Source organism: Protopterus annectens, chromosome 15.part0 (assembly GCF_019279795.1).
Source record: "Protopterus annectens isolate FY-2018-M chromosome 15.part0, PAN1.0, whole genome shotgun sequence".
Lineage (NCBI taxonomy): Eukaryota > Metazoa > Chordata > Ceratodontiformes > Protopteridae > Protopterus > Protopterus annectens.
The window spans coordinates 610981706-611008139 of record NC_056749.1 but is presented as its reverse complement, the minus strand read 5'-3'; the positions used below and the strand labels follow the sequence as shown (position 1 = coordinate 611008139).

At 44.5% G+C, this 26434-nt stretch overlaps 1 protein-coding gene across 1 annotated transcript in view; it reads right to left on the bottom strand.

Annotated features, from left to right (window-relative positions):
* The window catches only part of LOC122789953 (fibronectin type-III domain-containing protein 3A-like), a 1322139-nt gene that overhangs the window by 285277 nt on the left and 1010428 nt on the right, over positions 1-26434 (bottom strand). The window contains exon 18 of the mRNA XM_044057452.1: positions 24762-24867. Within this exon, the coding sequence (XP_043913387.1) occupies positions 24762-24867 (106 nt within the window). The remainder of the gene's footprint in view (positions 1-24761; positions 24868-26434) is intronic.

Genomic DNA, 26434 nt, shown 5'->3' with positions numbered 1-26434 from the left:
AAGTTTTGCCCTAATGTCATAAGGTAAGGGCTGTAACCTTAACCAGGAATATCTTCTCAGGACTGAGGCAGATGCAGCAGATCTGGCAGAAGCTTTAGCAGCATCATAGCTGCATCTGAAGTAATGCCTTGTGACCCAGGAAGAGAGAGAAAGGAGGCTGGATATTTGTGCCTTGGAAGGAGAGTCAGGGAGCTCAGACAGAAGCTTAGTGGCTTGGCCTAACAGGGCTAGGGCATATTTTGACATATGTGTTTGGTAATTCACTGCCCTGAATGCCACAGTAGCATAGGTATATATAGTTTTTTCCTGAGGTGCTCCATGACCTTGCTGTCCTTATCTGTAGGGAGAACTGAGGTGAAAGACAGCAGTTTTGAAGGCTTATCGGCAGAGACATTTGGCCCCCTCAGGGGACCTTGTAAAATCTGTTAGGTCTTTGAAGGGCAAGGGGCTGTGAGTCAGGATTCACATAGGCTGCATTAAAAGCATCCAAATACGCTGGCAAGATAGGAGGGATAGCTGAAGGAGCAGGAGTTTCCATTTGCAGAAGTTCATAATATCTTTTTTGTATTGCTGACATCTCAGTGGAATCCCACTTTAAGAACTCCCTTATTTTGGAAATGGTCTCCCCAAAGGTGAGATCCTCAACTGGAGAGTCTGTGTCAGCAGAATCCTCCACTGGGGAGGCATAACCAAGGGGAGGTGGCAACTGGGACACACAGGACAGAAAATTCTCTGAATAAGAGTCAGAGGAATCCTCAGCTTCAGGTTGAGGGATGTCTGCAGCCCGAGTCCAATGCTAATTAAAGGAGGAGCAACTGGAGTGGATGAGGGCATAGCAGGCCTAAGAACCATGAATGCATTAAAGAGACTCTGAGAATAGGCTTGCCAGGCTGGTTGGCTTTCTGAAGGAGGATAAATATGTTTGGTCTTCTGTTTCCTTTTCAGCGAAGGCTTAGAGGGTGTGGAGCCCAAAGAAGGCCTGGGTTCAGTAGGTTCTATAGCAAGTGAAGGAGACATCTGGATGACTGGTACAAGCTGAGATTCCCCCTCACTGTCAGCAACTGACATCTGCAAAACCTAAACAGACATGCCTTCCACTCTAGTTTCTGTGGCTTCCCAAATGTTACCCACTACACCCATACTGGCAGTTTCCGAACGTTCCTCCATGTTGACGTCAGCCACAGGAGGGACATCAGGTGGAGGAGGTGCAGCAATGGGTTCTGGCCTAGCAACTTTGGCCTTCTTCTTAGGTGGCTCGAGTGGCTGACTGGACGGGCCCTCCATAGCTAACGCTAAGTGTTTAAGATGCTGATTCTCCAAATAAATGTTGAGGGTATGCCGACGGCTGTGTAGGGTCTTAGGGACGAAGGCCTGACAGATCGTGCAGATGTTGTGGTCACGTGTAGGCCCTAAACAGGAAAAGGCAAAGCTTGTGGGTGTCCTATGCTCTGCTTTTTTTCAGTTTTGTTGTTAAATGATATGCAGTTAACATTTTCATTACTACAAGAAAAGTACAGTTGTGTACACTTACCATAAATGTAGATGTTTGAGTGTATTCACTGTTGCAGTCATCACATTTAATCCCTGCCAGGGTAGCCCTTGGCTGGCCCAAATACCAGAGGCTTAGTATTTCTGATTCGGCTGCTGTTGCTTCAGGTCGTCAGTAGTATAAAGTAAGGCAGCCGATGCCATTACATCAGTTTTTCTTGCCCTAACCTGTCAGGAGCCCCCAAGTTGGGGGCAGATTCTGGTGGAAGAACCCCACCAGTAGAAAGTAAATACCAATAAGTCTCTTGTAAGGAAGGAGAAGAGAAAAGAAGGGGATGGAGTGAGGGTAACCAGGACTGAAACAGTGAATACACTCGAGCATCTACATTTATGATAAGTGTACACAAATGTACTATGTTCTTCATGTTTCACTGTTGCAGTCATCACATTTGGGTTGACTCCCAAAGCTGAGGAAAAGGGTGGAGGTAGTCAAGGAAACTAGGGGCTGGCTAGGATACCCTGCAAGACTGCAGAGGCAAACCTTGCCCTGGACTTGCAGAAGAGAGGCAGGTGCTAGTGTTTGGTAAAAGTGTGAACAGATGTCCAGGTGGCAGCTTCCTGGATGTCCCTGGTGGGGACTCCTCTGAGGAAAGCTGCAAAGGTGGAGGCTGCTCTGGCGGAGTGAGTCCTGACCCTCTTGGGGGAGGCTTTTTGTGTTGTTTGTAGTAGAAGTGGATGCAGTGTGCTATCCATTTGGAAATGGTTTGTTTGGAGATGGCTTTGCCTTCTGCCCCGGTAGCAAAGTTAACCAGCAATTGTTCAGACTTTCTGAAGGATTTAGTCCTGTCTAGATAGAATCTGAGCTGTCTGTGCACATCTAGAGAGGGCAGGATCCTTTCCCCCTTGTTCTGGGTATTAGGAAAAAAAGGTGGGCAAGTGAATCGATTGGTTCAGAGCCACACTGGACACCACCTTGGACCTCAAGTTGTTAGTCCCTCTTAGGAACTGCTTGATCAAAGGGTGTGAGAAAAGGGGCTGCTCAGTGGGAAAATGAGCAGAGATAGCACAGGCATGAATTTTAATAGAGGAAAAAGAGAGGCCAGTGTGTAGCAGGTCAGCTAAGTAATCTAGGATAAGAGGGAGGGAGGGCTGTGCCATAATGGCTCCCTTAGCCTGAATCCAGGTGCAGAACCTTTTCCACTTGTCCACATAAGACTTTCTAGTGCTAGGGCATCTGGCCTCACGTATAACATCTAGAACTGGTTTACTGAGATTGGCAGATTGATCGGGGTTTAGGGAATAAGCCAAGTTGCCAAATTGAGGGTCTGCAATTGGGGATGCATGAATTCCCCTTCCCTCTGGGTCAAGAGGTTTGGAATCTGAGGAAGATGCCATGGTGGCAGTGGGGACAGGCTGCACAGCAAGGAGTACCAGTGCTGGCGAGGCCAGTCTGGGGCTGTAAGAATTGTCCTTGGTTTTTCCTCCCTTATTTTGAGCAGGACCCTGGGGATGAGAGGAAGTGGAGGAAAGGCATAGACCGACCGATTGACCCGGGGAAGGACAGGACATCCACTTTCCAAGCCATGCAGTGATGCTCCCTGGTGCAGAATTCGCTGAGCTGATGGTTGGTGTGGGAGGCAAAGAGGTCGACCCTCGGGGAGACCCATTTCTGAGTTATTAGGGTAAAGGTTCTTCTGTTGAGCTGCCACTCGTGGGGGTCCAGAAGTTTTCTGCTTAACTGGTCTGCCAGAGAATTGAGAGAACCTGGTAGGAATTGTGCTAACAGGTGGAGTTGCATGGCAGAGGCTGTGTGCCAAAGGGTCATGGCCAGCCTGCATAGGGGGTAGGAGTGAGTTCCTCCCTCCTTGTTGATATACCACATCACAGTGGTGTTTTCTGTTTTGATGAGGGGAGCCCCTGGGGAGAGAAGGGGCTTGAAAGCTATCAAGGCATGCTGGACAGCCATCATTTCTTTTTGGTTGATGTGCAGAGGGATTTGCTATGGGCTCCATTGGCCCTGCATGCACCTGCCATCCAGGTGTACACCCCACTCATAGTCTGATGCATCTGTGGTGAGGGTCGGTGGCATGGGGTGGTGAGAAAGGTAGTCCCTCATTCTGGGAGCATGCTGTTGCCCACCAAAGAAAATCTTTTCTGAGGCAAGGAATTATAGGTATAAGAGTCTGCAGGTCTTGACAGTGTTGACACCAAAGGCTGTTTAGGTACCACTGAAGTTTCCTCATATGCAGCCTGGCAAATGGAATGAGTAGTATGCAAGATGCCATGAACCCCAGAGCATGCAGGATTTTCCTTACAGATAGCTGGGGTCTGGTAGCTAGTTGACAGAAGTAGGCTGTCAGGAAAATTTGCTTTTCTGGTGTAAGGAATGCCGTCTGGGATGCTTTGTCCAGGCTTGCTCCCAGGAATATAATCCTTTGGGTGGGCACCAGTTTGGATTTTTTTTCACTGATTGTGTACCCTAGGAAGGGTAGAAGGGACATTACAAAGGCCAGGTGCTTGAGCAGCTTTTCCTGGTTGTCTGCCTGAATTAGACAGTCATCTAAGTATGGGTAAATCTGGTTATTCCTTTGTCTGCAAAAGGCAATGGCCAGAGCCAGACACTTTGTGAAAACTCTGGGAGCAGTGGATAAGGCAAAGGGAAGCGCAGAGAACTGAAAGTGTTGAGATCCTGCCCTGAAATGGAGATATTTTCTGCATGTTTCCCTGATAGGAATGTGGAGGTAGGCCTCCTTTAGATCTAGGATGGCTAGCCAAGCATCCTTGGAGAGCATGGGTAGCAGCTGTTGGAGGGTGAGCATTTTGAATTTTGGGATCACCAGGAAGGTGTTCAGAATGGCTAGATCGAGGGTGGGGCACCAGGTGCCCTCTTTTCAGGGTACCAGAAAAAGTCTGGAGTAGAAACTTTGGCCTTTCTGTTCTGCAGGAACGTGCTCTACTGCCCTCATAGAGAGCAGGGAAAGGACTTGCTTTTGCACCTCTGCTCGCTGGTTTGGATGAAAGTCTCAGAACCCTTTTGGGGTTGGAAGGGTGTGTAAAGAAAATTTGTATCCCTGGGACACTATGTTGAGAACCCAGCGGTCATTGGTAATAGTGGCCCAAGTGCTTGCGTGCAAGGAGAGTTTTTCTCCTAGGAGTAAGTAAAAATGGGCAGAGGGAGGAGTTGGGGTAGATGAGTCATTGTGAGTTCTTACCATAAGGGGGTGGCTTAGAACTCCTTGCTTAGATCTCTGCATTCCCTGTGGCTGCTGTCAGTGGGTTCTGGTTCCCCGTGGTCTGGCCTAAACTGGCTTAGTGGGAGCAGGAAAGGACCAGTGCTTGGTGGGACAATGCCTGCTGAACCTCGGTGGCTGGACCTGTAAGAAATCCTTAACTGTCTGCATAGATTTTGTTTTTTCTTCCATCTTTTTAAAAACCTCTTCTGCCTTAGTGCCAAATAAGTTGTCTTTGTGCAAGGTGGCATCCAACAATTTAGATTTGACATGGTCTGGCAAGGGCTGTTCCTTAAGCCATGCATGCCTTCTAATGACAGATCTGCTGACTGCTGCCCTGCAAGAAGCTTCTGGGGCATCAAAACCACAGTGCAAGGTGTGTTTAGTTACTTGACTTGCAGAATGCATTAACTCTTGTAACTGTTTAGATACTGCACAAGAAGGAAAGGAAGAAATTTTTGTTTGAGGAGTTCCAGGGTATGCTGCTGAAATTTTAGCATATGGAACTGACAATTTAGTGCCCTTATAGCAAGGGTAGCTGAGGTGTAAACCTTTTTACCCCATGTATCCAATGCTCAAGAATCCCTGTCTGAGGGGGGTGGGATTTTTTAGCAGAGTTTGCTTTAATCCCTTTAGGCCCTTGAGAAATTACCTCAGGGTCAGCAGGAGGATTTTTAAAAAGAAATTTGTGTGAGTCAGGGACTCTGTAGTGCCTGTATGGTTTTCTGGGTGCAGGAGGGAGGGAGTCAGGAGTCAGGCTGGATTCCAGGAAAACATCTTCCACAACATCCAGGACTGGGGGGGGGGTGGCTAAGGGTCTGTGCTGTGGAATATCTAAGAATTTCCTGAGTCTCTTTTTGGACTGAGGGTAGTCCTGACTCTCCCATTGGAAATACCCCCTTAAGGTATGAAGGGTTTCCCTAAAGGAAAAATCCTCTGGGGGAAGAGGCTGAAGGAATAGAATCCTCTGCATCAGAATCCTCATAAGCAGAGAGGGGTTGCATGTCTTCATATTCAGATGTATCAGAGTCATCTGACTCTTCTTCAGACAAAACTACAGGGGACAGATCTCTTTTCCTTTTGGAGGGGGTAGCTTTGCTTCCCCTGATCAGCATGACATGGTCTTCTGCCATTTTAAGCATTTGGGTCTGAGCCAAGGAAGCAGGTGCCTGAGACTGGGTTGTCGGTTTCTTGGGTGTGGTTTGTACCCTGGGTCTAAGAAACTCGGTCGTTTTCGAAAGAATGGCAGATGTGAAAGAAGTCGTCGGTTTGTGTCAAGAATCGGTAGTGCAAAGGACATCCTTGGAAGATGGTGCCTGCTTAGCGGCTCCTGACCCATCCAAGGTAGAGACGACTACAGGATCCTTAGTCCAAGAAGAGTCATGCGGCATACCGGACTCTGAAAGGGTCTCAGTAGCAGCCTGCGAATCCACAGAAGCGGGCATCAGAGGCTGCGAAAGTGCCTCACTGAGGACCAGAGAACTGACAACTAGCTTAACGGGAGTGTCGTCGGTAGGTTTGTACCTGTGTGGTCTGTCTCTGTCTTTATCTTTACACTTTTTCGGAAGATCTGCTGTCCAAGGCCATATCAGAGTCCGAGGACTGTAAGTGAAAATATCTAGCTACAATAAGGACCCGACGATGGATAGTTCTGGCATTGAACAAAGCACAGAAGCGACAGCTGGGGACGTCATGGTCTGGGCCTAAACAAGTGATGCAGTAAAAATGAAAGTCTCGGTGTTTGTATTTGCTTTCCACAGGCGAGACAACTGTTAACTTTTTCTGGCATCAGTTAGTGCAAGAAAAAAAAATCCCCAACAAGGTACTTAACTTTAGAAGACTTCAGCTTTAATTCGGTAGATGAAACTCCGGTAGCGGCTGACTGGCACTCGTGCGAACTGCTTCTGCTTCGTGCTCCATGTCAAGAAAGACTGATGTAATGGCGTCGGCTGCCTTACTTTATACTACTGAGGACCTGATGTCAGTACTGAAATGACAGCAACCAATGCAGAAATACTAAGCCTCTGGTATTCAAGCCGGCCAAGGGCTACCCTGGCAGGGATAACCCAAATGTGATGACTGCAATAGTGAAACATGAAGAACATCTGCATAAAGTACAGTTTTGTACCTACCATAAATGTAGATGTTCGAAGATCCACATTGCTGCAGTCATAACCTGTGGGTAGTCCGCTGTCCTCGGTCGGCCCGAATACCAAAGTGTTAGGCTGGCGTCGGTCATGGTCGCTCAGATCTGACGTCAGTACGCCGTGGTATTAAAGCGCATGACCGACGTCATATCCTCAGTCTTTCTTGCCCCAGATGTCAGAAGGCCCTAAAAAGAAAGGCCATAGCCAAAAACAGAAAACCTCCAAAACCCATGTACAAACAATATTTACAACCCAAACCACACAACCACTCCAAACTACAGAGGGGAAGGAGGGAAGGTAAATTGGACTGCAGCAATGTGGATCTTCGAACATCTACATTTATGGTAGGTACAAAACTGTACTATGTTCTTCATCTCACATTGCTGCAGTCATAACCTGTGGGTAGAATCCCAAAGCAAAGGTAAAGGGAGGTTGGCAAAATCATAAAGCATTGGGAGCTGCTAACATGCCCTGTAATACTGCAGTGGCAAACCCAGCCCTAGATTTGGAATAAAGAGGGAGATGGTAATGTTTAGAAAAAGTGTGCACTGAACTCCAAGTAGCTGCTTCCAAAATATCTTTAGTAGCTACACCCCTTAAAAAAGCAGTAGAAGGGGCAGTAGCCCTAGTGGAATGAGGTCTGATTCCAGCGGGAATCTCCTTACCATGATGAGAATAACAAAAAGCAATACAATGGCCAATCCACTTAGAGATAGTTTGTTTTGAAACAGGTTTCCCCTGAGAGCCCAAAGCAAAAGAAACAAATAACTGTTGAGACTGTCTGAACCCTTTAGTTCTGCTCAAATAATAACGCAACTGCCTGTGAATATCCAAAGTGTGTAAAATTTTCTCCCCTTTATTTTGGGGATCAGCATAAAATGTAGGCAAATGAACAGATTGGTTCAAGGCCACATTTGAAACCACTTTAGGCATAAAAGTAGGGTTAGTACGCAGGGATACCCTATCCTTATGAAAAATCAGGAAGGGTTCAACTGCCATTAGAGCCTGTAATTCAGATACCCTTCTAGCAGACGTAATGGCCAACAAAAAAGCAGTCTTCCAAGACAAAAACTTCAACTCAGATGTAGCTGCAGGTTCAAAAGGAGGTAAAGTGAGTTTTTCCAACACAAAATTGAGATCCCAGGAAGGAGTAGGAGCTCTACGCGGGGGTCTTATGTTCTTTGCCCCTCTAAGAAATTGCTTAAACAAAGGATGAGAGAATAATGGTGGGTCACAGTCATAGTGAGCAGAAATGGCTGCAGCATGAACTTTTACAGAGGAGAAAGACAAACCCTTGTCTAATAATTCTGTAAGATACTGAAGTGAAACACTCAAATTAGGCCCTGAAACATCAAAGCTCTTTGCTTTGCTCCAAATATAAAATCTCCTCCATTTATCAGCATAAACTTTCCTTGTACTAGGCCTTCTGGCCTCCAAAATGACATTCAAAACTTGTTGAGGAAGCTGCGACCCTCCAGGTTCTAGAACAGAATATGCCAGGCTGTCAGATGCAGGGACTGTATCCTGACATTGAGGAAATGATTGCCTGCCTGGGACAAAAGGTGTGGAATTGATGGCAAAGGCCAAGGAGGCTCCGTACTAAACTCCTCAGCAGAGGGTACCAGTGCTGCCGTGGCCAATCTGGAGCTATTAGAATCATGGAGGGCTTGTCCTGTCTGACCTTCAAGAGCACCTTGGGAAGGAGAGGCAGAGGAGGAAAGGCATAGACGTGAAGATGGTTCCAACTGAATGATAGAGCATCCACTTTCCAAGCTTTTGGATGAAACATCTTTGTGCAAAACTTTGGCAACTGGAAATTTAGTGGAGAAGCGAACAGATCTATGTCTGGAGTCCCCAAATCACTGTCAACTGTCGAAATACATGAGGATCCAACTTCCACTCGTGGGGATCCACCATCTGTCTGCTCAAAACATCCGCTAAGGAGTTCTGTGCTCCTGGCAGAAACCTTGCCTGAAGAGTGAGGTGCAAACTGAGAGCAGTCTCCCACAAAATCATAGCTTGCCTGCAAAGAGGGTACGAATGGGTTCCCCCTTGCTTGTTGATGTACCACATGACAGTTGTGTTGTCTGTTTGAATCAACACTTGTCCTGGGTGAAGTAGATCCTTGAAAGCCATCAATGCAAATTGGACTGCTAACATCTCCTTCAAGTTGATATGCAAATGTTGAAGTCTGGCAGGCCACGTGTCTTGAACCCATTTTCCATTGAGATGTGCTCCCCAAGCCTTGTCTGAGGCATCTGTCATTAAGATCTGACTCGCCTCTAGTCGGGTCACAGAGAGTCCCTTGTTTAGGTGACATTCCTGAGCCCACCACAAAAATTCCTTTTGAATGCAAGGTATTATCTGAATGACAGTGTCCAAATCGTGGCAGTGTTGAGTCCATACACTTTTGAGATACCATTGTAGCTTCCTCATATGCAGTTTGGCATTGGGAAGCACCAGAATACAAGATGCCATGAACCCCAAGGCTTGAAGGACTGTCCTTGCAGTCAGCCTGGACCGTAGAGACAATTGTTGGAAGTAAAGTGTAAGATTTCTTTGCTTGTCCGGGGTCAAAAAAGCCATCTGAGAGGCTGTATTCAGTCTCACACCCAGAAAGCACATTTCCTGAGAGGGTACTAGACTGGACTTTGTTTCGTTCACAGAATACCCTAGGCACCTTAACACTGCCATAACATACTGTAGATGGTGAAGTAGCTTGTCTTTGTCTTGAGCAAGAATCAGGCAATCGTCCAAATAAGGATAAATTTGTATTCCTCTTAACCTTAAGAAGGCTAACACCGAGCCAGAACCTTTGTGAACACCCTGGGCAGTAGATAAGCCAAAGGGCAATGCAGAGAACTGATAATGTAAAGTCCCAGCCAACGCAGGAATCTCCTGCAACTGGGCCTGATAGGAATATGAAGATAAGCCTCTTTGAGATCCAGAGTTACCATCCAGTGATCTTTGCCCAACAGAGGCAGAAGTTGTTGCAAAGTCAACATTTTGAATTTTGGAATGTCCAGGTATGTGTTGAGGATAGATAAATCCAAAATTGGCCTCCAAGTGTTTCCTTTCTTTGGTACAAGAAACAGGCGAGAATAAAATCCTAGGCCCACCTCTGACAGAGGGACCTGCTGTATAGCCCCCATTTGAAGAAGTAAAGAAATCTGTTTGTGAGCCTCCACCCTTTGCTGAGGAGGAACGTCTGGCATGCCTTTGAAAGGAGGCAATGTGTGGAAATAAAACTTGTAGCCTCGGTCTATAATGTCCAACACCCATTTGTCCTGGGTGACTAAAAGCCAATTTTGCCTGAAAAGTGCCAACTTTCCTCCCAGAGGAGCTGCCAGACAGGAAGGATCTGGCAGCTGAAGATGCAGGTCATTGGGTCTGTTTACGAAAGGACTGGCCCCTGCCCTCACCTGTAGATTGTGCAGGGGAACTCCACGTTCTAGGCCTGAAAGAACCCTGAGCTCTGCCCCTACCACGTCTAGATCTGCCCCTAGACTGTAAATCAGAAGAAGGGTAAGCCTATCCCTTAGTAGGCCAATTTCTGCTAAACTTAGGGGCTGCACCTGCAAAATCCTTAACAGTCTGCATAGACTTAGCTTTGTCTTCCATTTTCTTCAAGACTGACTCCACAGGAGAACCAAACAAAACTTCAGACTGAAGAGGAGCATCCAAAATTCGAGCTTTAACATGCTCTGACAAGTTCTGATCCTTAAGCCAGGCGTGCCTCCGAATAACTGATCCAGTGGCAGCCACCCTGGAAGAAGCCTGTAAAGCATCGAAACCACACTGCAAAGAATGCTTACCCACCTGATCAGAGGCATGAACCAAATCCTGTAATTCCTTACACTCTATGCCCTCTGCCAAAGCATCTACCTTAGACTTTAACTGAGTAAGGAGAAAATTCTGGTACTTCAACATATGAAACTGGCAATTCAAAGCCCTCATTGCTAGAGTGGAAGAGGTATACACTTTTTACCCCACCTATCCAAAGCTCTAGAATCTTTATCCATAGGAACTGGATTCTTTACAACAGAAGCCCTGACACCCTTAGGTCCCTGGCTAATAGTTTCTGGGTCAGCCCTTGGGCTCTTATACAGATATTTATGAGCCTCTGGCACTCTGTAATACCTATCTGGTTTAACCGGTGCAGGAGGCAAAGAGTCTGGATTAAGGGAAGCCTCAGAGAAAACATCCTGAACAACATCCAAAACAGGAGGTATAGCCAAGGGCCTATGTTGTGGTAAAACAAAAATTCCCTAAGCCTCTTTCGGGAATCTGAGAAATCCTGACCTTCCCATTTAAAATGCTCCCTCATAGAATGCAGGGTTTCTGAAAAAAATCCTCTGGAGGAGAAGCAGAAGGACTAGAATCCTCTGCCTGAATCAGAGTAAGGAGGAAAATCCTGAATGTCTTCAGCCAAGACTCTGAGTAATCTGAAGAATGTTCTAAACCTTCCACCTCTGGCTCCACCCTAGGCCTCTTATCTGGAGGGGGCATAGAACCTCTGATTAAGGAAATCAAATCTTCTGCCATTTTTAGCATGTGTTTTTTAGGTACAGAACCTGCAGAACTAGGACTGACACCAGAGGAAGACAAACCAGGCCTGACCTTGGAAGGTACCTTAGAGACAGAAGGGGAAGGCCTAACCACCTTATGCAAAGAAGGGAGTACAGCAACCTGAGAGGCCCCCTCAGCCTGAGAGGCCACATCTTGCAAAATTAACGGCTCCCCCTGAGACTCAGCTGAAACCTCGGCTGGATCCACAGATTCCACCGTAGTTTCTAAAGAACCGGCGTCCGGAACGGACGACTCATCCTGCTTGGACTTTAACGATTTTTCCTTGCGCTTCTTAGCGGTAGCAGGCGTCGGAGGATCCGACGGCATATTGTAATTACACCGCTTACCAAAGACAAGCCTAGCGCAATCTAACCTACGTTTAATGGTGCGCTTATTAAATCTATCACAAAAGCGACACCCGACTATGTCGTGCTCAGGCCCCAAACAAGGAATACAGAGAGAGTGGTAATCCCTATGAGGTATCTGTTTCCCACAAGAAATACAATTATTCACTTTTTCTGACATCCGGAATTAACTGAGGCAAGAAAAGACTAAAATATTCCCCAACGGGGTACTTAGCCCAACTTGGTTTTCGGTCTGAAACTCAGAATACGAAAATTTCAGAACGCCGAACGGCACTTGCAAACGCTACTTCTGCTTCGGACCATGCGGCAAGAAAGACTGAGGATATGACGTCGGTCATGCGCTTTAATACCACGGCGTACTGACGTCAGATCTGAGCGACCATGACCGATGCCAGCCTAACACTTTGGTATTCGGGCCGACCGAGGACAGCGGACTACCCACAGGTTATGACTGCAGCAATGTGAGATGAAGAACATCCATTTTTTTCAACAAAAGCAAGGAGTTAAGAGACATTATATACTGTATACAATTAAATAGTATGTCTGTATTGCATATAAGGGGTAACATGCACAGAAAGAACATGTCTGTATAATGGATGTGTAGCAAGTTATTTACCCTTTAATCTTTGGGTTTATTAAAAGCAGATTACTTAACTGTCAGATTATCTGAAATCTAAAATTAAAAATTTCAACAGTGATGGGTATCCAGACAGGGGCGTAAGTAAATGGTGATGGCCTTGGCAGTCAGAAACTGGCATGATGCACAGAAGGCAACCTTAGGTATAATTAATGAAGTGCTTTTTCTTGCATTTAGTTGCAGTGACAATGTTGTGTATCACTGGCTTCTTGGAATACCTCTGGAAGTACAGGCAGTCTTTCTTTGTCACTGACTTGCTCTGCTAAAAAGCTTTTTGTGTGTGCTTAAACTGTCTTTCATAAAAAGCTAGTAAACAGTAGGATTTTGTTAAGTATTCAAAGTTCAGTATTCAGACACTTTCCAATGCTTTTGCTTAGGTGCCAGAAGTGGTTATTCTTGGCCAAGTTTTACCTGGACAAGGTTTAAACTTGTCCAACTCAACTCCTTGATCTTGAATTCCCTGACTACTGTCCCCATGAGAAAAAAAGCCAGTGAAGTTTTCATTTGCATGCTAATAGTGATTTAATCTGTGCAGGCTTTCCTCTTTTTGCTGCAGCTGTGAAGCCACAGAGGTAGTACATAAAATTACAGAGACTGTTACCCACACACGGGGGAGGGGGGGGGTCAGATATGTCTGCTCACCTGCATAAAATGTTTTTTGTGAGTTTTATCAAGCTGAAGCTTCAATGGATGTGTTTTACCTAGTGCAAACACAGTATTTAAGCTCAATGAAAAGCATGGGAACCACTAAAAGTTGGCAGCAAATTTAGAAGCAATGTTAATTCATCTATAATGGACACTTTTCAGTTTAAAACTAGTGGTAAAGCAGAGGAAAACTACTGCTAGTATTTCATACTACACCAATGGGCAAAACTTTCCTTAATGACATGAGTAGGGGTATGCCACTAGGACAATTTTAATCCAAGTCAGAATTTGTGAAATGTTACAATTATAAAGCCATATAATTGAAGACAGAAGGAAAGTCTTCTAGGAATGAGACAGTAATAAAGGCCAGCATAATTACTTAATGATGGGTTGCCCACCTTACAGTTCTGTGGTTCAGTCCTGATAACCAGTCACCACATTTGCAGAACTTTGACCAGTCTCCTCAAGTCTGTATAGGACTTCCATACATACCATGATTTTCTCCCATCTTCCACAACATGCTGGTTAGGGCTACACTAAAATGTTGATATATATGTTGTCTTTCCCCTTGCCTTTGTTGGCAAAAGTGTCCACGAACCAATTCACTTACCCAGTTAACAAAGTAAAACAAATAAAAAAAATAAAAATGCACCTTTTGTTTGAGCCACGTTTTTCATTTCACAGAATTCCTTTTTTATTTTGGTAAAAGTACAGTTGTGTAATAACTTAGCATAACAGTATATGTCCTACTGATCACAGCTGCAGTATTCATTATAAATAGGGTTATCACCACTGATGTCCAGCTGGACTACCAATGCTTTAACTTCCCAGGATCATACATCCTCCACAACTTCAACTTGTAAGCATAAGAGTATGAAGGCAGATGTACGACTGCAAGTCCTCAGATTATCTCTAAGCCAGCGGCCTAAAGACCTCTGAGACTGGTCAGCTAGGAGGGACACGGCATGAAGTGCTATGGAAGCCACTTTTGTTCTAATATGCTGTTCACAGCACAGGGACAGAAGAAGGAGAAACAGAGGATGGCCATGAGATTATAGAAAAAGAATGTAGAGGAGCAAGAGGGTGGGAAGGAATAGCAGTGATCAGTAAGGCATCAACTGTGATGCTGAGTTCTTACACAATTGTACTATGCCCTGACTAAAATCAGTGTTGCAGTATTCAGAATGAATGGGTGATCAACAGAGCAGAACAAATGTAAGGGTGTGGCTGGTTACTGAACTGAAGAACTGTCCAAGAGGTCCCAAAAGGACTGACCTAGTGAAGGCGGTCCTAGACCTTGAGAACGCATCAATCCTGTAGCAGCTTCTAGTATGGTCCTGGCATTTCCACTTTGTAGAAAGCCCCAGAGGATGCTATTGCCTTGGGAGAATGAGCTCAAGGGCATGACAGCAAGGATTTACCATGCAAAGAACAACAAGAGAAGCCCTTAGAGATCCAGTTTGCAACAGTCTGTTTAGACACTGGTTAGCCCAATTTTAAGTTTATAAATGAGATAAACAGTTGCTCAGATGTTCTAATGGATTTGGTTCTGTCCAGATAAAACCTTAACTGTCAATAAATGTCTAGAGAGTGTAGCAATTCTTCCTCCCTGTTCTGTGGGTTGGGAAAGAATGTAGGGAGATTTACAGCCTGGTTAAGCGACAGGTTGTTCACTATTTTAAGCACAGTGTTAGCTCTCAAGGTCACTCTGTCTTTGTAAAAAATAGGAAAGGGCGAGATGGCCATGATTGCCTGAAGCTCTGAGACTCTCCTAGCTAAAGTAAGAGCCAGAAGTAGAATAGTTTTCCAGGTGCAGAATGTGAAGTTTGTTGAGACTGCAGGTTCAAAATGAAGCAAAGTAGTTTCTCTAGCACAAAGTTGAGATCCTAAGAAGGAATTATGGTCTTCCCTGGTGGTCTAAGATGCAGCACCACTTTCAGGAATAACCTGACCTCAGGTCTGAACATAAGAGGAGTACTGAGGGGTAGATATGCAGAGATGCCTAACAGGTGGGCATTGAGGGAAGAGTGGGCTAGACATGTAGGCATGAGCTCACAAAGATATTTTAGTATGGAAGGTACCTGTGATTTCTTGTGGCCCTGTCCATTCCTGTGGCACCAAAAGGAAAATCTCTTCCATTTGGTTATGTAGGACTTTCAAGTGGTGGGTCTCCTGACTTTTTGGAGAACCTTAATTACATCCTCTGAAAGGTGGTACATGTAAGGAATGAAAACCCTGTTGTCAATAAAGTTAGGGTTCAGGGATGACAGGCTGGGTGTAGTAATGACCCCTTATGCTGTATGATGAAATCCGCTTATAGTGGTAGTTTGTGGTAGGTGCCTCTGGTGAAGTGAAAGAGAAGAAGAAACCAATGTTGTCTTGGCCAAGAGGGGGGTTACTAGCAATAGTTTTGGCTTTTCTTTTTTGAGCCTTTACAGGAACCCATGGAATGAGAGGTGGAGGAAGAAAGGCATAGAGGAATCTCCCTGTCCACTGGAAGCATTTGTCCTCCAGGCTGAGCAGTAAGGTCTCCTGGTACAAAAGATGGGAGCTGTTTGTTAGTATCCAAAGCAAAGAGATCTGGGGTGTCCCTCAATGGTGGAGGCTTTCCAGGAAGCTCTATCTGTTGAAGGTCCATTCATGAGGATCCTACAAGGTCCTGCTTAGCGCATCTGTCAACATGCTGTCCTATAATGGAATGTATGTGGCTACTAAAGATGTGTTTTTCCTGGGTGGCAATCTCCCAGGCTGTCTGTGCTAATCTGCACAGTTAGACCTGGTTCCTCCTTGTTTGTTTATGTACAGCATGACTGTGGTGTTGTCTGTGAACACTTTTTCCGGACCTGGCCTGCAGAGAAGGGAAAATACTTTAATAGCTTACATGAGGGTCCTCATCTCCTTCATGATGATGTGCTTCTTTAGTAGTTTTGGTAGCCATTTGTCCTCAACCCAGTGTGTCCCTGTCCAGGTTCCCCATGCATCTTCCAAGGCATCTGTGAGCATTTCTTCAACTGGAAGTGGTGGGGTGAAGGAAAGTACAGGGTTGAGCATCACTTTGTCCCTCAGACATTAGAGCTCTCTCCTGAGACAAGCTAATAGTGGGAATACTCTGTCTAGAGCGAGTGCTGGGACTACACTGTTTTCAGGTACCAGAAGATTTTCCTCATACTCAGTCTAGCTAAAGGGAGCACTAAAATAGTTGCTGCCATGAATCCTATGACCCTTAGTATTTCTCTTGCAGAGCATTGGTTGTGGGACGGTCCGAATGTGAAAGTAATCTGCAAGGCTCTGTACTTTTTCCTGAGGCAGGCAGGCCTGCATCTTTTTAGTGTCCAGGCTGCAGCCCATGAGATCTAAGATCTGAGTTGGCTGCAGGAAGGACTTCTTGTACTTGATGATGAACCCCAACCAAGACAGGAGATTGAGGGTTACTTGGAGGTACTGCAGGAGTGTCTGTGGACAGGAAGCTTGAATTAATGAATCATCTAATTAGGGAAAAAACAGTTTTCCCTGTGTTTGAAAGAAGGCAATTACTGGTGCTAGACACTTTGCGAAAACTCTTGGGGCTGTGGAAAGCCCAAAAGGCAAGGCAGTAAACAAAGTGAGATGACCCAGCACAAGACCTGAGGAATTTCCTGCAAGGGGGATGAATTGGAATACGGACGAAAAAATCTTTTAGATTTAGACACACAAGACAAGTCTGAGGCAGAATGGATGGAAGCAGAGTGTGCAGGAAATGCATTTCGAAAGTTCTCACTTTCAGAAAAGTGTTTAGAAGAGAGAGATCTAGTATGGGTCCCCATTGCCCTTCATTCATTGGTACTAGAAAAAGTCCAAAGCAAAAGCCTTTTCCCACATATTCTTGGGGTACTAGTTTTATTGTGCCTTGTGGCTGCAATTCCCATAGGATGGGAGGAAGCAGGTACATCTTGTGGGAAGGGTGTGGCATGCAGTTTAGAGGATGGATTTCCATCCAGGACATGGTGCACCCCTTTTTTATAATCAAAAGCACCCATTGGTCTGTGGTAATCTTTTCACAGGTAGAGGACTGACTAGGTGAGTCTTCTTGAGAGTGGAAGTGCCTGGGTTTTGGCGGATGTTGGGCCTGAGACTTTGTAGATAGTCACATACACATGTCTCAAAGGGAGGCCACCCAGAGGAGGACTGAGTATTCCTTACTGGGAGTCTTCCTGTGTTTCTAGCTGTGTTTAGGATCTCTTCTAACACAAGAGGCGAGTTTTGTTGGATACTTCCTCTGGTACCTGGGTATAGACATTAACAGAAGCTGTCTGTAATCCTTCATGTTTTTGACCTGTTCTTTAAGAGTTTTGAAAAGACTGGCTGCCTAAGGTCCAAATAGGAGGTTTATGTCTAAAGGGAATCTATAATTTTAAATTTCAAGTCCTCAGGTATGGGCTAATTGTGCAACCATGCATGCCTGTGGATGACAGAACCAATGGCAGCTGTTCTGGATAAGGCTACTAAAGCATCATAACTATGTTTAATGCTGTGTCTGGTACTTGTGTACTCTTAAGTAAACACATTTGTTGTTTAAAATCAGTCCTTTGTGGGTCCACCACTACCCTGTTTAAGAAATTAAGGATGGACATCAAATACTAGATCATTTGAGTTTGGTAATTTATTACCCTGAATGCCAAAGTACAGGAGGTATAGATGTTTTTACCCCACCTACCAATAGCTCTACTAACCCTGCCTGAAGGAAGGGCACTGGCATTAGGTAGTAGCTTAGAAGGTTCATCAGAAGAGAAAGGTTCTACAGAGGGATACAGTACAGAATTTTTAAACAAGAATTTAAAATTATCAGGGAGTTTACAAAAACTGTCTGGCCTGCTGGGTGTAGGAGACTGCACGTCAGAGGCAGCAGAGGTGGCCTGAAAGGCATCCAAGAAGGACTCAACAACAGGGGGAACTGACGAAGGGGCAGGAGTGCCCATTTCCAACAGGAACCTCTGTAATCTGCCTAGACTCCCATTCAAAATGTTTCATTATGTCTAACAGTTGACCAGGGTAGTGGATTTGATTAATACACCGGGGCATGATGAAAATCAGAAGCCTCCTCATCTTTAGAAGAATAATTCACAGCGACCTTGGGGGGGATGCAGGAAGAAAAGGACGGTAGCTTCAGGGCCATAATGGCCTTGTTGTGCAGGCCTTGAGAAAAGTCTATCTATTCTTTCTCCCTAGACAGAGGGGAGGAGGAGGAGGAAAAGGAGGGGGAGAAGTTACATGATTAATATTTTGGCATTTCTTCTTAGGTGTGACATCTGCCTGAACCAAATGTGATGGTTCAGATCCCTGACATACCTCAATAAGTTTAGCAGGGATCTCCTCCATAACTACTATCTGGGAAATGCCCTCTGGATCCTCTGAAATAATGATTCAGCTTTATCAGTGGGTTCCTCAGTTGTAAGAACCTCCAACTCCACACTGGGATCTGACTGGGTCTTGGTAGAGGGCACCTGAGAAGGAACTGGACATACTGCAGGTTCTGAAACCTCAGTGGGTACGTCAAAGTCAGAAAGAGTCAACTCAGAGCTTTTAGACATGCTCCACTTAAAGAAATCCCAATCCCTACGAGCTACACACTCTAGAGACCTAAACCTCATCACCACAATAAACAGAACATGCTGGAGGGATAGATTCCTGTCCCAGAGACTTCCCATACTCTGGAACAAACTACCTATCTATATCAAACAAAGCTCCTCATTAGCACTGTTCAAGAAAAATCTTGATGATTGGATGGGAGATAGGAAATTCACCCCGGGGATCACTTCTGTGGCTCTGCTCGACAGTGGCACAGGAAGATAATTTTCTTGGGTGGCAAAAGCCAGGGTACCTTTGGCTAGGCTTATATAGGCCCTAGGGCCAATAGCCTAGTACCTACCTATGAACCTATGAGTTACTGTCCTAGATCTTTTAAACTTCTTAAGTGACAGCGGTATGTCTGGGGAAGCAGAATCTGCCAAATTGGAGTGGGTTAAGAACTTAAGACATTGCGTCTCTAGAAAGGTACTGAGAGAGGGCAAACAAGACTGTAATGTCTTAGATACAAATGTTTGACAAATGCGGCAGGCCTGGTAGTCTTGTTTCGCTCCTAAGTAGAATAGGCACCGGATATACAATCTTTGTATGGGATTTGCCTATTGCACACACTTACTGCTCCTAGCTAACATCCAATACTAGTAAGCAAAAACATTTTAGAAAAGCAAAAGAAGTTTCTCCAACATGGTCCTTATCTGTTTTTTAGAAGCAAAGGTTAATGACCAAACAACAAACAGTCCAACTTGCATTCGGGCTGGCGACGAGACAGTCTGAGGAATTGCACTCGTATATCCACCTATATACCCCTACACTTTTGAGTTGAGGTCACATGTCAGATGTACGATCCTGGGAAGTTAAAGCTTTGGTACCCCACCTGGACATCAGTGGTGAAAACCCTATTCATTATGAACACTGCAATAATGATTTCAGTTAGGACATGTAAGCCATTGTGGGAGGAAAGTCTGAAAAATAAACACAATGACTTGACTTTCCTGCTGAAAATCAAATGAAAAAAATGGTCAGCAACTGGAAAGTTCTTTCAGATCCTCTTTTTTTTTGGTCTTTTTTTAAAGAAATGTGGAGATTAATCCAGCCATCTTCTGAATGGAGAACGTAGCTTTGCATACATTTTCTGAGAGAAGAAGGAAAGCTTGAGGTTTTAAAAGTGCAAATGAAGAAAAGTACAGTTGTGTACACTTACCATAAATGTAGATGTTCGAGTGTGTTCACTGTTGCAGTCATTATATTTGGGGTAATTTGCTGGCAGGTTCCCCTCAGTTGGCCTGAATAACAAAGTCTTGGGTCCTGTGCCGGTTGCTGTCTCCTCTTCCATGATGTCAGGTGTATAAAACATGCAGCTGATGCCATTTTATTCAGTTTTTCTTGCCTCAGATGTCAGGTGCCTCCCAAATGGGGAGCAAAAAAATATATATATATATATATAAATAAACAGAAATATATGTATATGCACTTTTAGCAACATAAATTTACCTTCAACTAAAAGCAAATACACCACAAAAGCTTTAGTATATAGTGAAGTAAGGAAAAGGTACAGAAAAGGGGGATGGACTGCAACAGTGAATACACTCGAACATCTACATTTATGGTAAGTGTACACAACTGTACTATGTTCTTCGTGTTTTCACTGTTGAAATCATTACATGTGGGTAGAATCCCAAAGCTATGGATGGGAGGATGGAAATAAATAGCATTAGGAGCGGCTATAAGGCCCTGCAGAACTGCAGTAGCAAAGCCTGCCCTGGATTTGGAGAACAGAGGCACATTATAATGCTTTGTGAAGGTGTGAACGGAGCTCCAAGTAGCAGCCTCTAGAATGTCTTTGATTGGAACCCCTCTGAGAAAAGCTGGTGAGGTAGAGGCAGCCCTGGTGGAATGTGACCTGATCCCCTTGGGCACAGGTTTACCATGGTGCAAGTAGCAGAAACGAATGCTGTGGCTTATCCACTTAGAAATAGTCTGCTTTGATACAGCCTTCCCCTCTGACCCTGCAGCAAATGCTATCAGTAGTTGCTCAGACTTTCTTGGAGATTTGGTCCTGTTTAAGTAGAATCTTAGTAGTCTGTGTACATCCAATGAATGCAAAATCCGCTCCCCCTTGTTCTGTGGATTTGGGCAAAATGTTGGCAGGTGAATTATCTGGTTAAGAGCCACACTGGATACCACCTTAGGCATAAAAGAAGGACTCGTCCTGAGGGACACCCTGTCCGGGTAAAATGTAATAAAAGGCTCCACAGCCATGAGAGCCTCAGGTTCTGAAACTCTTCTTGCTGAAGTGACTGCCAAGAGGAAAGCTGTTTTCCAAGATACAAATTTTATATCCGCAGTAGCTGCCGGTTCAAATGGAGGCAGGGTGAGTTTTTCCAGCACAAAGTTGAGGTCCCATGCAGGAGTTGGTGATCTTCTGGGAAGCCTTAAATGTTGGCCCCTCTAAGATACTGTTTAAGCAGAGGATGAGAAAAGAGGGAAGGCTCTGTGTTGTAATGAGCCGAGATGGCAGAAGCATGAATTTTTATTGAAGAAAAAAATAGGCCCTTGTCAAGCATCTCAGTCAAATATTGTAAAATCTGAAGAATATTGGGCTTTGCTGTGTCCGTTCCTTGTGTTTGGTTCCAAGCACAGAATCTCTTCCATTTATCAGCACAACATTTTCTAGTACTAGCCCTTCTGGCTTCTAAAGTGACATCCATCACAGATTTACTGAGAGGTGTTTGAATAATTAAATGATCAGCCATGCTGCAAGGTTCAGAGCTTGGAGCAGAGTGTGAAGAATTTGACTGTTCTGCTGAGACAGTATATGAGGTATTTGAGGCAAGTACCAAGGAGGAAGTTGAGACATACTCCTTAGAATTGGGTACCAGTGCTGGCGAGGCCAGTCTGGAGCAACTAGGATCATTTTTGGTTTTTCGTGTCTGACTTTTAGTAAGACCTTGGAGAGAAGAGGCAGAGGGGGAAAGGCATAGACTGATAGATTTTTACAACTGAAGGATAGGGCATCCACTTTCCATGCTTTTCTGTGATAAGTTCTTTTGCAGAATTTGTCCAGCTGATAATTTTGGGGAGAGGCAAATAGATCTATGTCTGGGCTCCCCCATTTCTGTGTTAACATGCTGAAGATTTGTGGATCCAGTTTCCATTTGTGCGGGTCCATAAGATTTCTGCTTAGGTCGTCTGCCAGAGTATTTTGTTTTCCTGGCAGGAATTGAGCTTGAAGATGTATTTGGTCAGTCAAAGCTGTGTTCCACAATGCCATGGCTAGTCTGCAAAGGGGGTAGGAATGTGTACCCCCTGCTTGTTTATGTACCACATAACCGTGGTGTTGTCCATCTTTATCAGTAGTTGTCCTGGATGAAGTAAGTCCTTGAAGGCTGTCACAGCATTCTGAACAGCTAGCATCTCTTTCTGGTTGATATGCAGATGCATTTGTTTTGGGCTCCATTTGCCCTGAATGCATCTCCCCGCCAGGTGGGCCCTCCAAGCATAGTCTGATGCGTCTGTAGTTAGGGTTTGGGTGGCAGGGGGTAGAGTGAATGACAGTCCCTTGTTTTGGTGACATGTCTCTGCCCACCAAAGAAACTCCTGTTGAAGGCAGGGAATGAGAGGAATCATTGTTTCCAGACTGTGACAATGCTGACTCCATAAACTTTTTAGGTACCATTGTAGTTTCCTCATATGCAGTCTCACATATGGAATTAGCAGAATGCAGGATGCCATGAACCCCAAAGCCTGCAGAATTTGTCTTGCAGATAACTGGGTTTTTGTTGCCATTTGTTTGAAGTATGTTGTCAGTTGCCTTTGTTTGTCTGGTGTAAGGTAAGCCATCTGGGCAGTTGTATTCAAACTTGCACCCAGGAATGTAATTGTTTGAGAGGGTACCAGTTGGTATTTCTTTTCATTTATTGTGTACCCTAGGCATGTTAGAAGCCTTTCTACAAACACCAGATGTTGAAGAAGAGTGTCCTTGTCCTTTGCTTGAATGAGACAGTCATCCAGATAAGGATACATTTGTATGCTTTTGTCTGCAGAATGCAATTACTGGTGCCAGGCACTTTATAAAGACGCTGGGCACAGTAGATAAGCCAAAGGGCAGTGCTCAGAATTGGTAATGCAAAAAACCTGCCTTGAAGCTGAGGTACCTTCTGCATGATTCTCTTACTGGGATATGCAGGTTAAGTCTAGAGTCACTAACCAAGCGTTACTGTCCAGCATAGGCAGTAGCTGTTGTAAAGTCAGCATTTTGAATTTTGGAATGTCCAGGAATGTGTTCAAAATTGATAAGTCCAGTATTCGACGCCAGGCACTGTCTTTTCTGGGTACCAGGAAAAGTCTTGAATAAAAACTTGTCCTTTTTCCTTTTCTGGTACTGGTTGAATAGCCCCCATATCCATGAGGGACATAACTTGTTTCTGAGACTCTGCCGACTGATTTTGTGGCAGATCAGGCCAACCATTTGGAATTGGCAAAGTATGGAAATGAAATCTGTACCCCTGGGATACTATGTTTAATACCCACTTGTCCTGGGTAATTAACTGCCAATTTTGAGCATGAAGTACTAGTTTCCCCCCCCAAGGGGGCTGCCAAAAGATAAGTGCTTGGTGAAGGTAGAGGAAAGTTATTGAGACTGCTTACTGTAGGGTTGTGCTTTGTTTCCTCCAGATTTGGAGGTGGAGGCACCCCATTGCTTTGACCTGTAAGAACCCTGTGATTGGTATCTGGAGCCTTTTGAACGCCTGGATTTGCCATGAGTGGCTCTGTTGGACACAGGAAAGGACCAATTTTTAGTAGGCCAGTGCCTACTGAACCTGGGTTGCTGCACTTTCAAGAAATCTTTTACAGTTTGCATAGATTTAGCTTTGTCTTCCATTTTCTTTAAAACCTCTTCTGCCTTATTACCAAACAGAGTATCATGCTGCAAAGGGGCATCCAACAATTTAGCTTTAACATGATTAGGCAGATTTTGCTCCTTGAGCCAGGCATGCCTTCTAATCACAGATCCAGTAACTGCGGCCCTGCCAGAGGTCTCCAAGGAATGAAAACCACATTGCAAAGTATGCTTTCCAACCTGTTCTGCTGAATGCAATAATTCCTGTAATTCTTTATTTTCCACACAATCAGAAATCAACATCATTTTCTGTTTCAGTAAGCCTGTAACATGCTGTTGATATTTAAGCATATGAAACTGGCAGTTTAAGGCCCGAATTTCTAAGGTTGCAGACGTATAAACCTTCTTTCCCCATCTATCCAGCATCCTGGAATGTCTATCAGAGAGGGTAGGATTTTTGGCTGTAGAGGCTTTTACACCCTTGGGACCCTGTGAAATAGTCTCAGGATCAGAAGCAGGATTTTTGAGTAGAAATTTGTGGGAGTCAGGAAGTTTTATACCCCTGACGACCTGACGTCATGGAAGAGGAGACAGCAACCGACACAGGACCCAAGACTTTGTTATTCAGGCCGACTGAGGGCAACCTGCCAGCAGATTACCCCAAATGTAATGACTGCAACAGTGAAACACGAAGAACATCTATTCAGATGACATCTTCTACCTTCATGGATGACTTTTCTGAGGTGCATGAGTGAGCTTCAGAAAACTGAAATAAAGTGAAAAAGATATCCATGTGGGCTAACAGTGGGGATTTAAGGTTACATAACACATGACTTTCTCTATGTTTCTGAACTACACGTTGGGGACATGCAAATCATTAATACATGCAACTGACGAAGCACAATCATTTGAGTACTACCACTACACCTGTTTTACAGAACTTGAACTAAAGCAAGAGAACAAGAAACAATTCCCAGCAAATCCAAATGAGACAAATGAAAGGCTTAACAAATGTTAGCCATACTGACATTTTAGTAGTGGTAGCTGTGTCTAACTGCAATGTATCCTTTGTATCCCAGACAGTATTCACAAATTAATACCACACTGCAAGAACATTTAAGTAATGAATGAAGGGATGACTCACTGAAGAAATATTTGATCACACCCCAAAATATCTAAATATAACTAGAGAACTTCTGTTTTTCTAACTATTTAATTTCAGTACATTTCAAAAACACAGATTACTCCAAAAAGAGAACTGCACTAACGTGTACTCACCCCACTGAAGTATTACTTCTTTGGCTTTGGCTAAACCATGAAGGTGTGGTGGCTGGCAAGGGCCAGGAGGAACAGCAGCAGTCTGAAATGGCAAAACTTCAGAGACCTAAAAGGAAAGAGAGAGTTTTGTTATTTGTAAGCTTGGATAAACATAACATTAACTTACACAAGTCTATCTAGTTTACACGTCTAGTGACTTCAGCATTCTACCACCCCTAGCCTCTATTCCTGTCTTCTGCCTCATCTCGTCTTTCTCACATATCTTCTTAAATTTCAAAAACATGTGTCTGGAGCATTTCCCCCCGGGGCCTCCGTTGAAAATTGTCTTTGTTCCAAGTCGGACTTTCCTGGTAAACAAATGTTAACTACACCTGCGTGAATGTGCTTTTGCATACAAATTCTGCTGCTTCTGCCTCCAACTCTGCCTTCTGGCCTTCATGTTCTGGATAACCTGTTGCATCTTCCTAACACAATATAATGTACCCATTTTGTGGGGGCAGTACTAACCACAACATTTCCACACAAAGATCAAGCGTGGATATGACAAATAGTTAATTCTCACTTTTTGTGTAAAATTAGCCTTTAATCTATTTAGTCTGTCTCATCTGAACTGCTCATCTAAAAATTAATAGAAATTCTGGATCCTAGACACCACCTTGGCAGCAAGCCCACCAAATTCTGTGGGAACAAACAGAAAGAAGTTACACAGGTGCTGCAAAGGGCCACAAACATATGCCAAGACAATGTGCACAAACAGGTGACTAAAGCAATTTAAGCAAAAATTGCCCAGATACAGATGCTAATGGCTTCCCAGAACTATGCTGGGGATCCATGCAAGACTATCATGCTGAAATCTAATCCACATAAGTGAAATTAGAAACACTGAAAATATATTAGAGATGCTGAGGAAGCCAAGGGAGAAATCTGGAGGGGAATGTCTGATTTCCATTCTGTAATATCATTTCCCAAAAATTCAGGACTGAAATTTCCAAACAGACTACTCACTAAGGGGGCACCCAAGGCAAAGGTCCCTGACTGACAACAGCCAGCCACCAAGGCAGACTCGATTTCAAGCCTCTATAATATACAGAGCAAGGAACTGCTACTCAAGAAGGTGAAGGAGGGTGAACCTTCCTGCCCTTGTAAGCTGGCAGGTCGGTGTGCTTTAGGGCTATGATGCAGCTATTTTGAGGAAAAGGAGAGCCCTTACTGAAGTGCAGAGACTGTTACCAAAACAGACCTTCACCTGTGCAGTGTCCAGCTGAAATCCACAGTAATTGGAGGAAGAAGGATAAGATTTTTTCAATTCCCAAGACAGTAAGGTTAAAGGCATGGTTCCATAAGAGGTACAGAGGGTGAAGTGCATCACTCAGTAAGGGAAATGTGCAGCCCTCAGAGAGTTACTAGTGGACAAAAAAGTGATCATCATCCAAGGAAACCTCAGCCCATCAGATGTTCTCCAACTACTTAGCCTGCCTGTCAATGAACAATCAAGATGACAGGGCAGAATATTCTGAAGGTCCTTAACCTCAGGATGAAGGGCGAACTAAAGCTCAAAGGAAAGAATTAATGCTATCATTATTTATCCAACAGTAAACTAGTCCTTTCTAAAGTTCAACTTGTTTATTATCAGGTTTTTACCAGTTAGAGCTAATGCCGGAGGTTTAGTCACA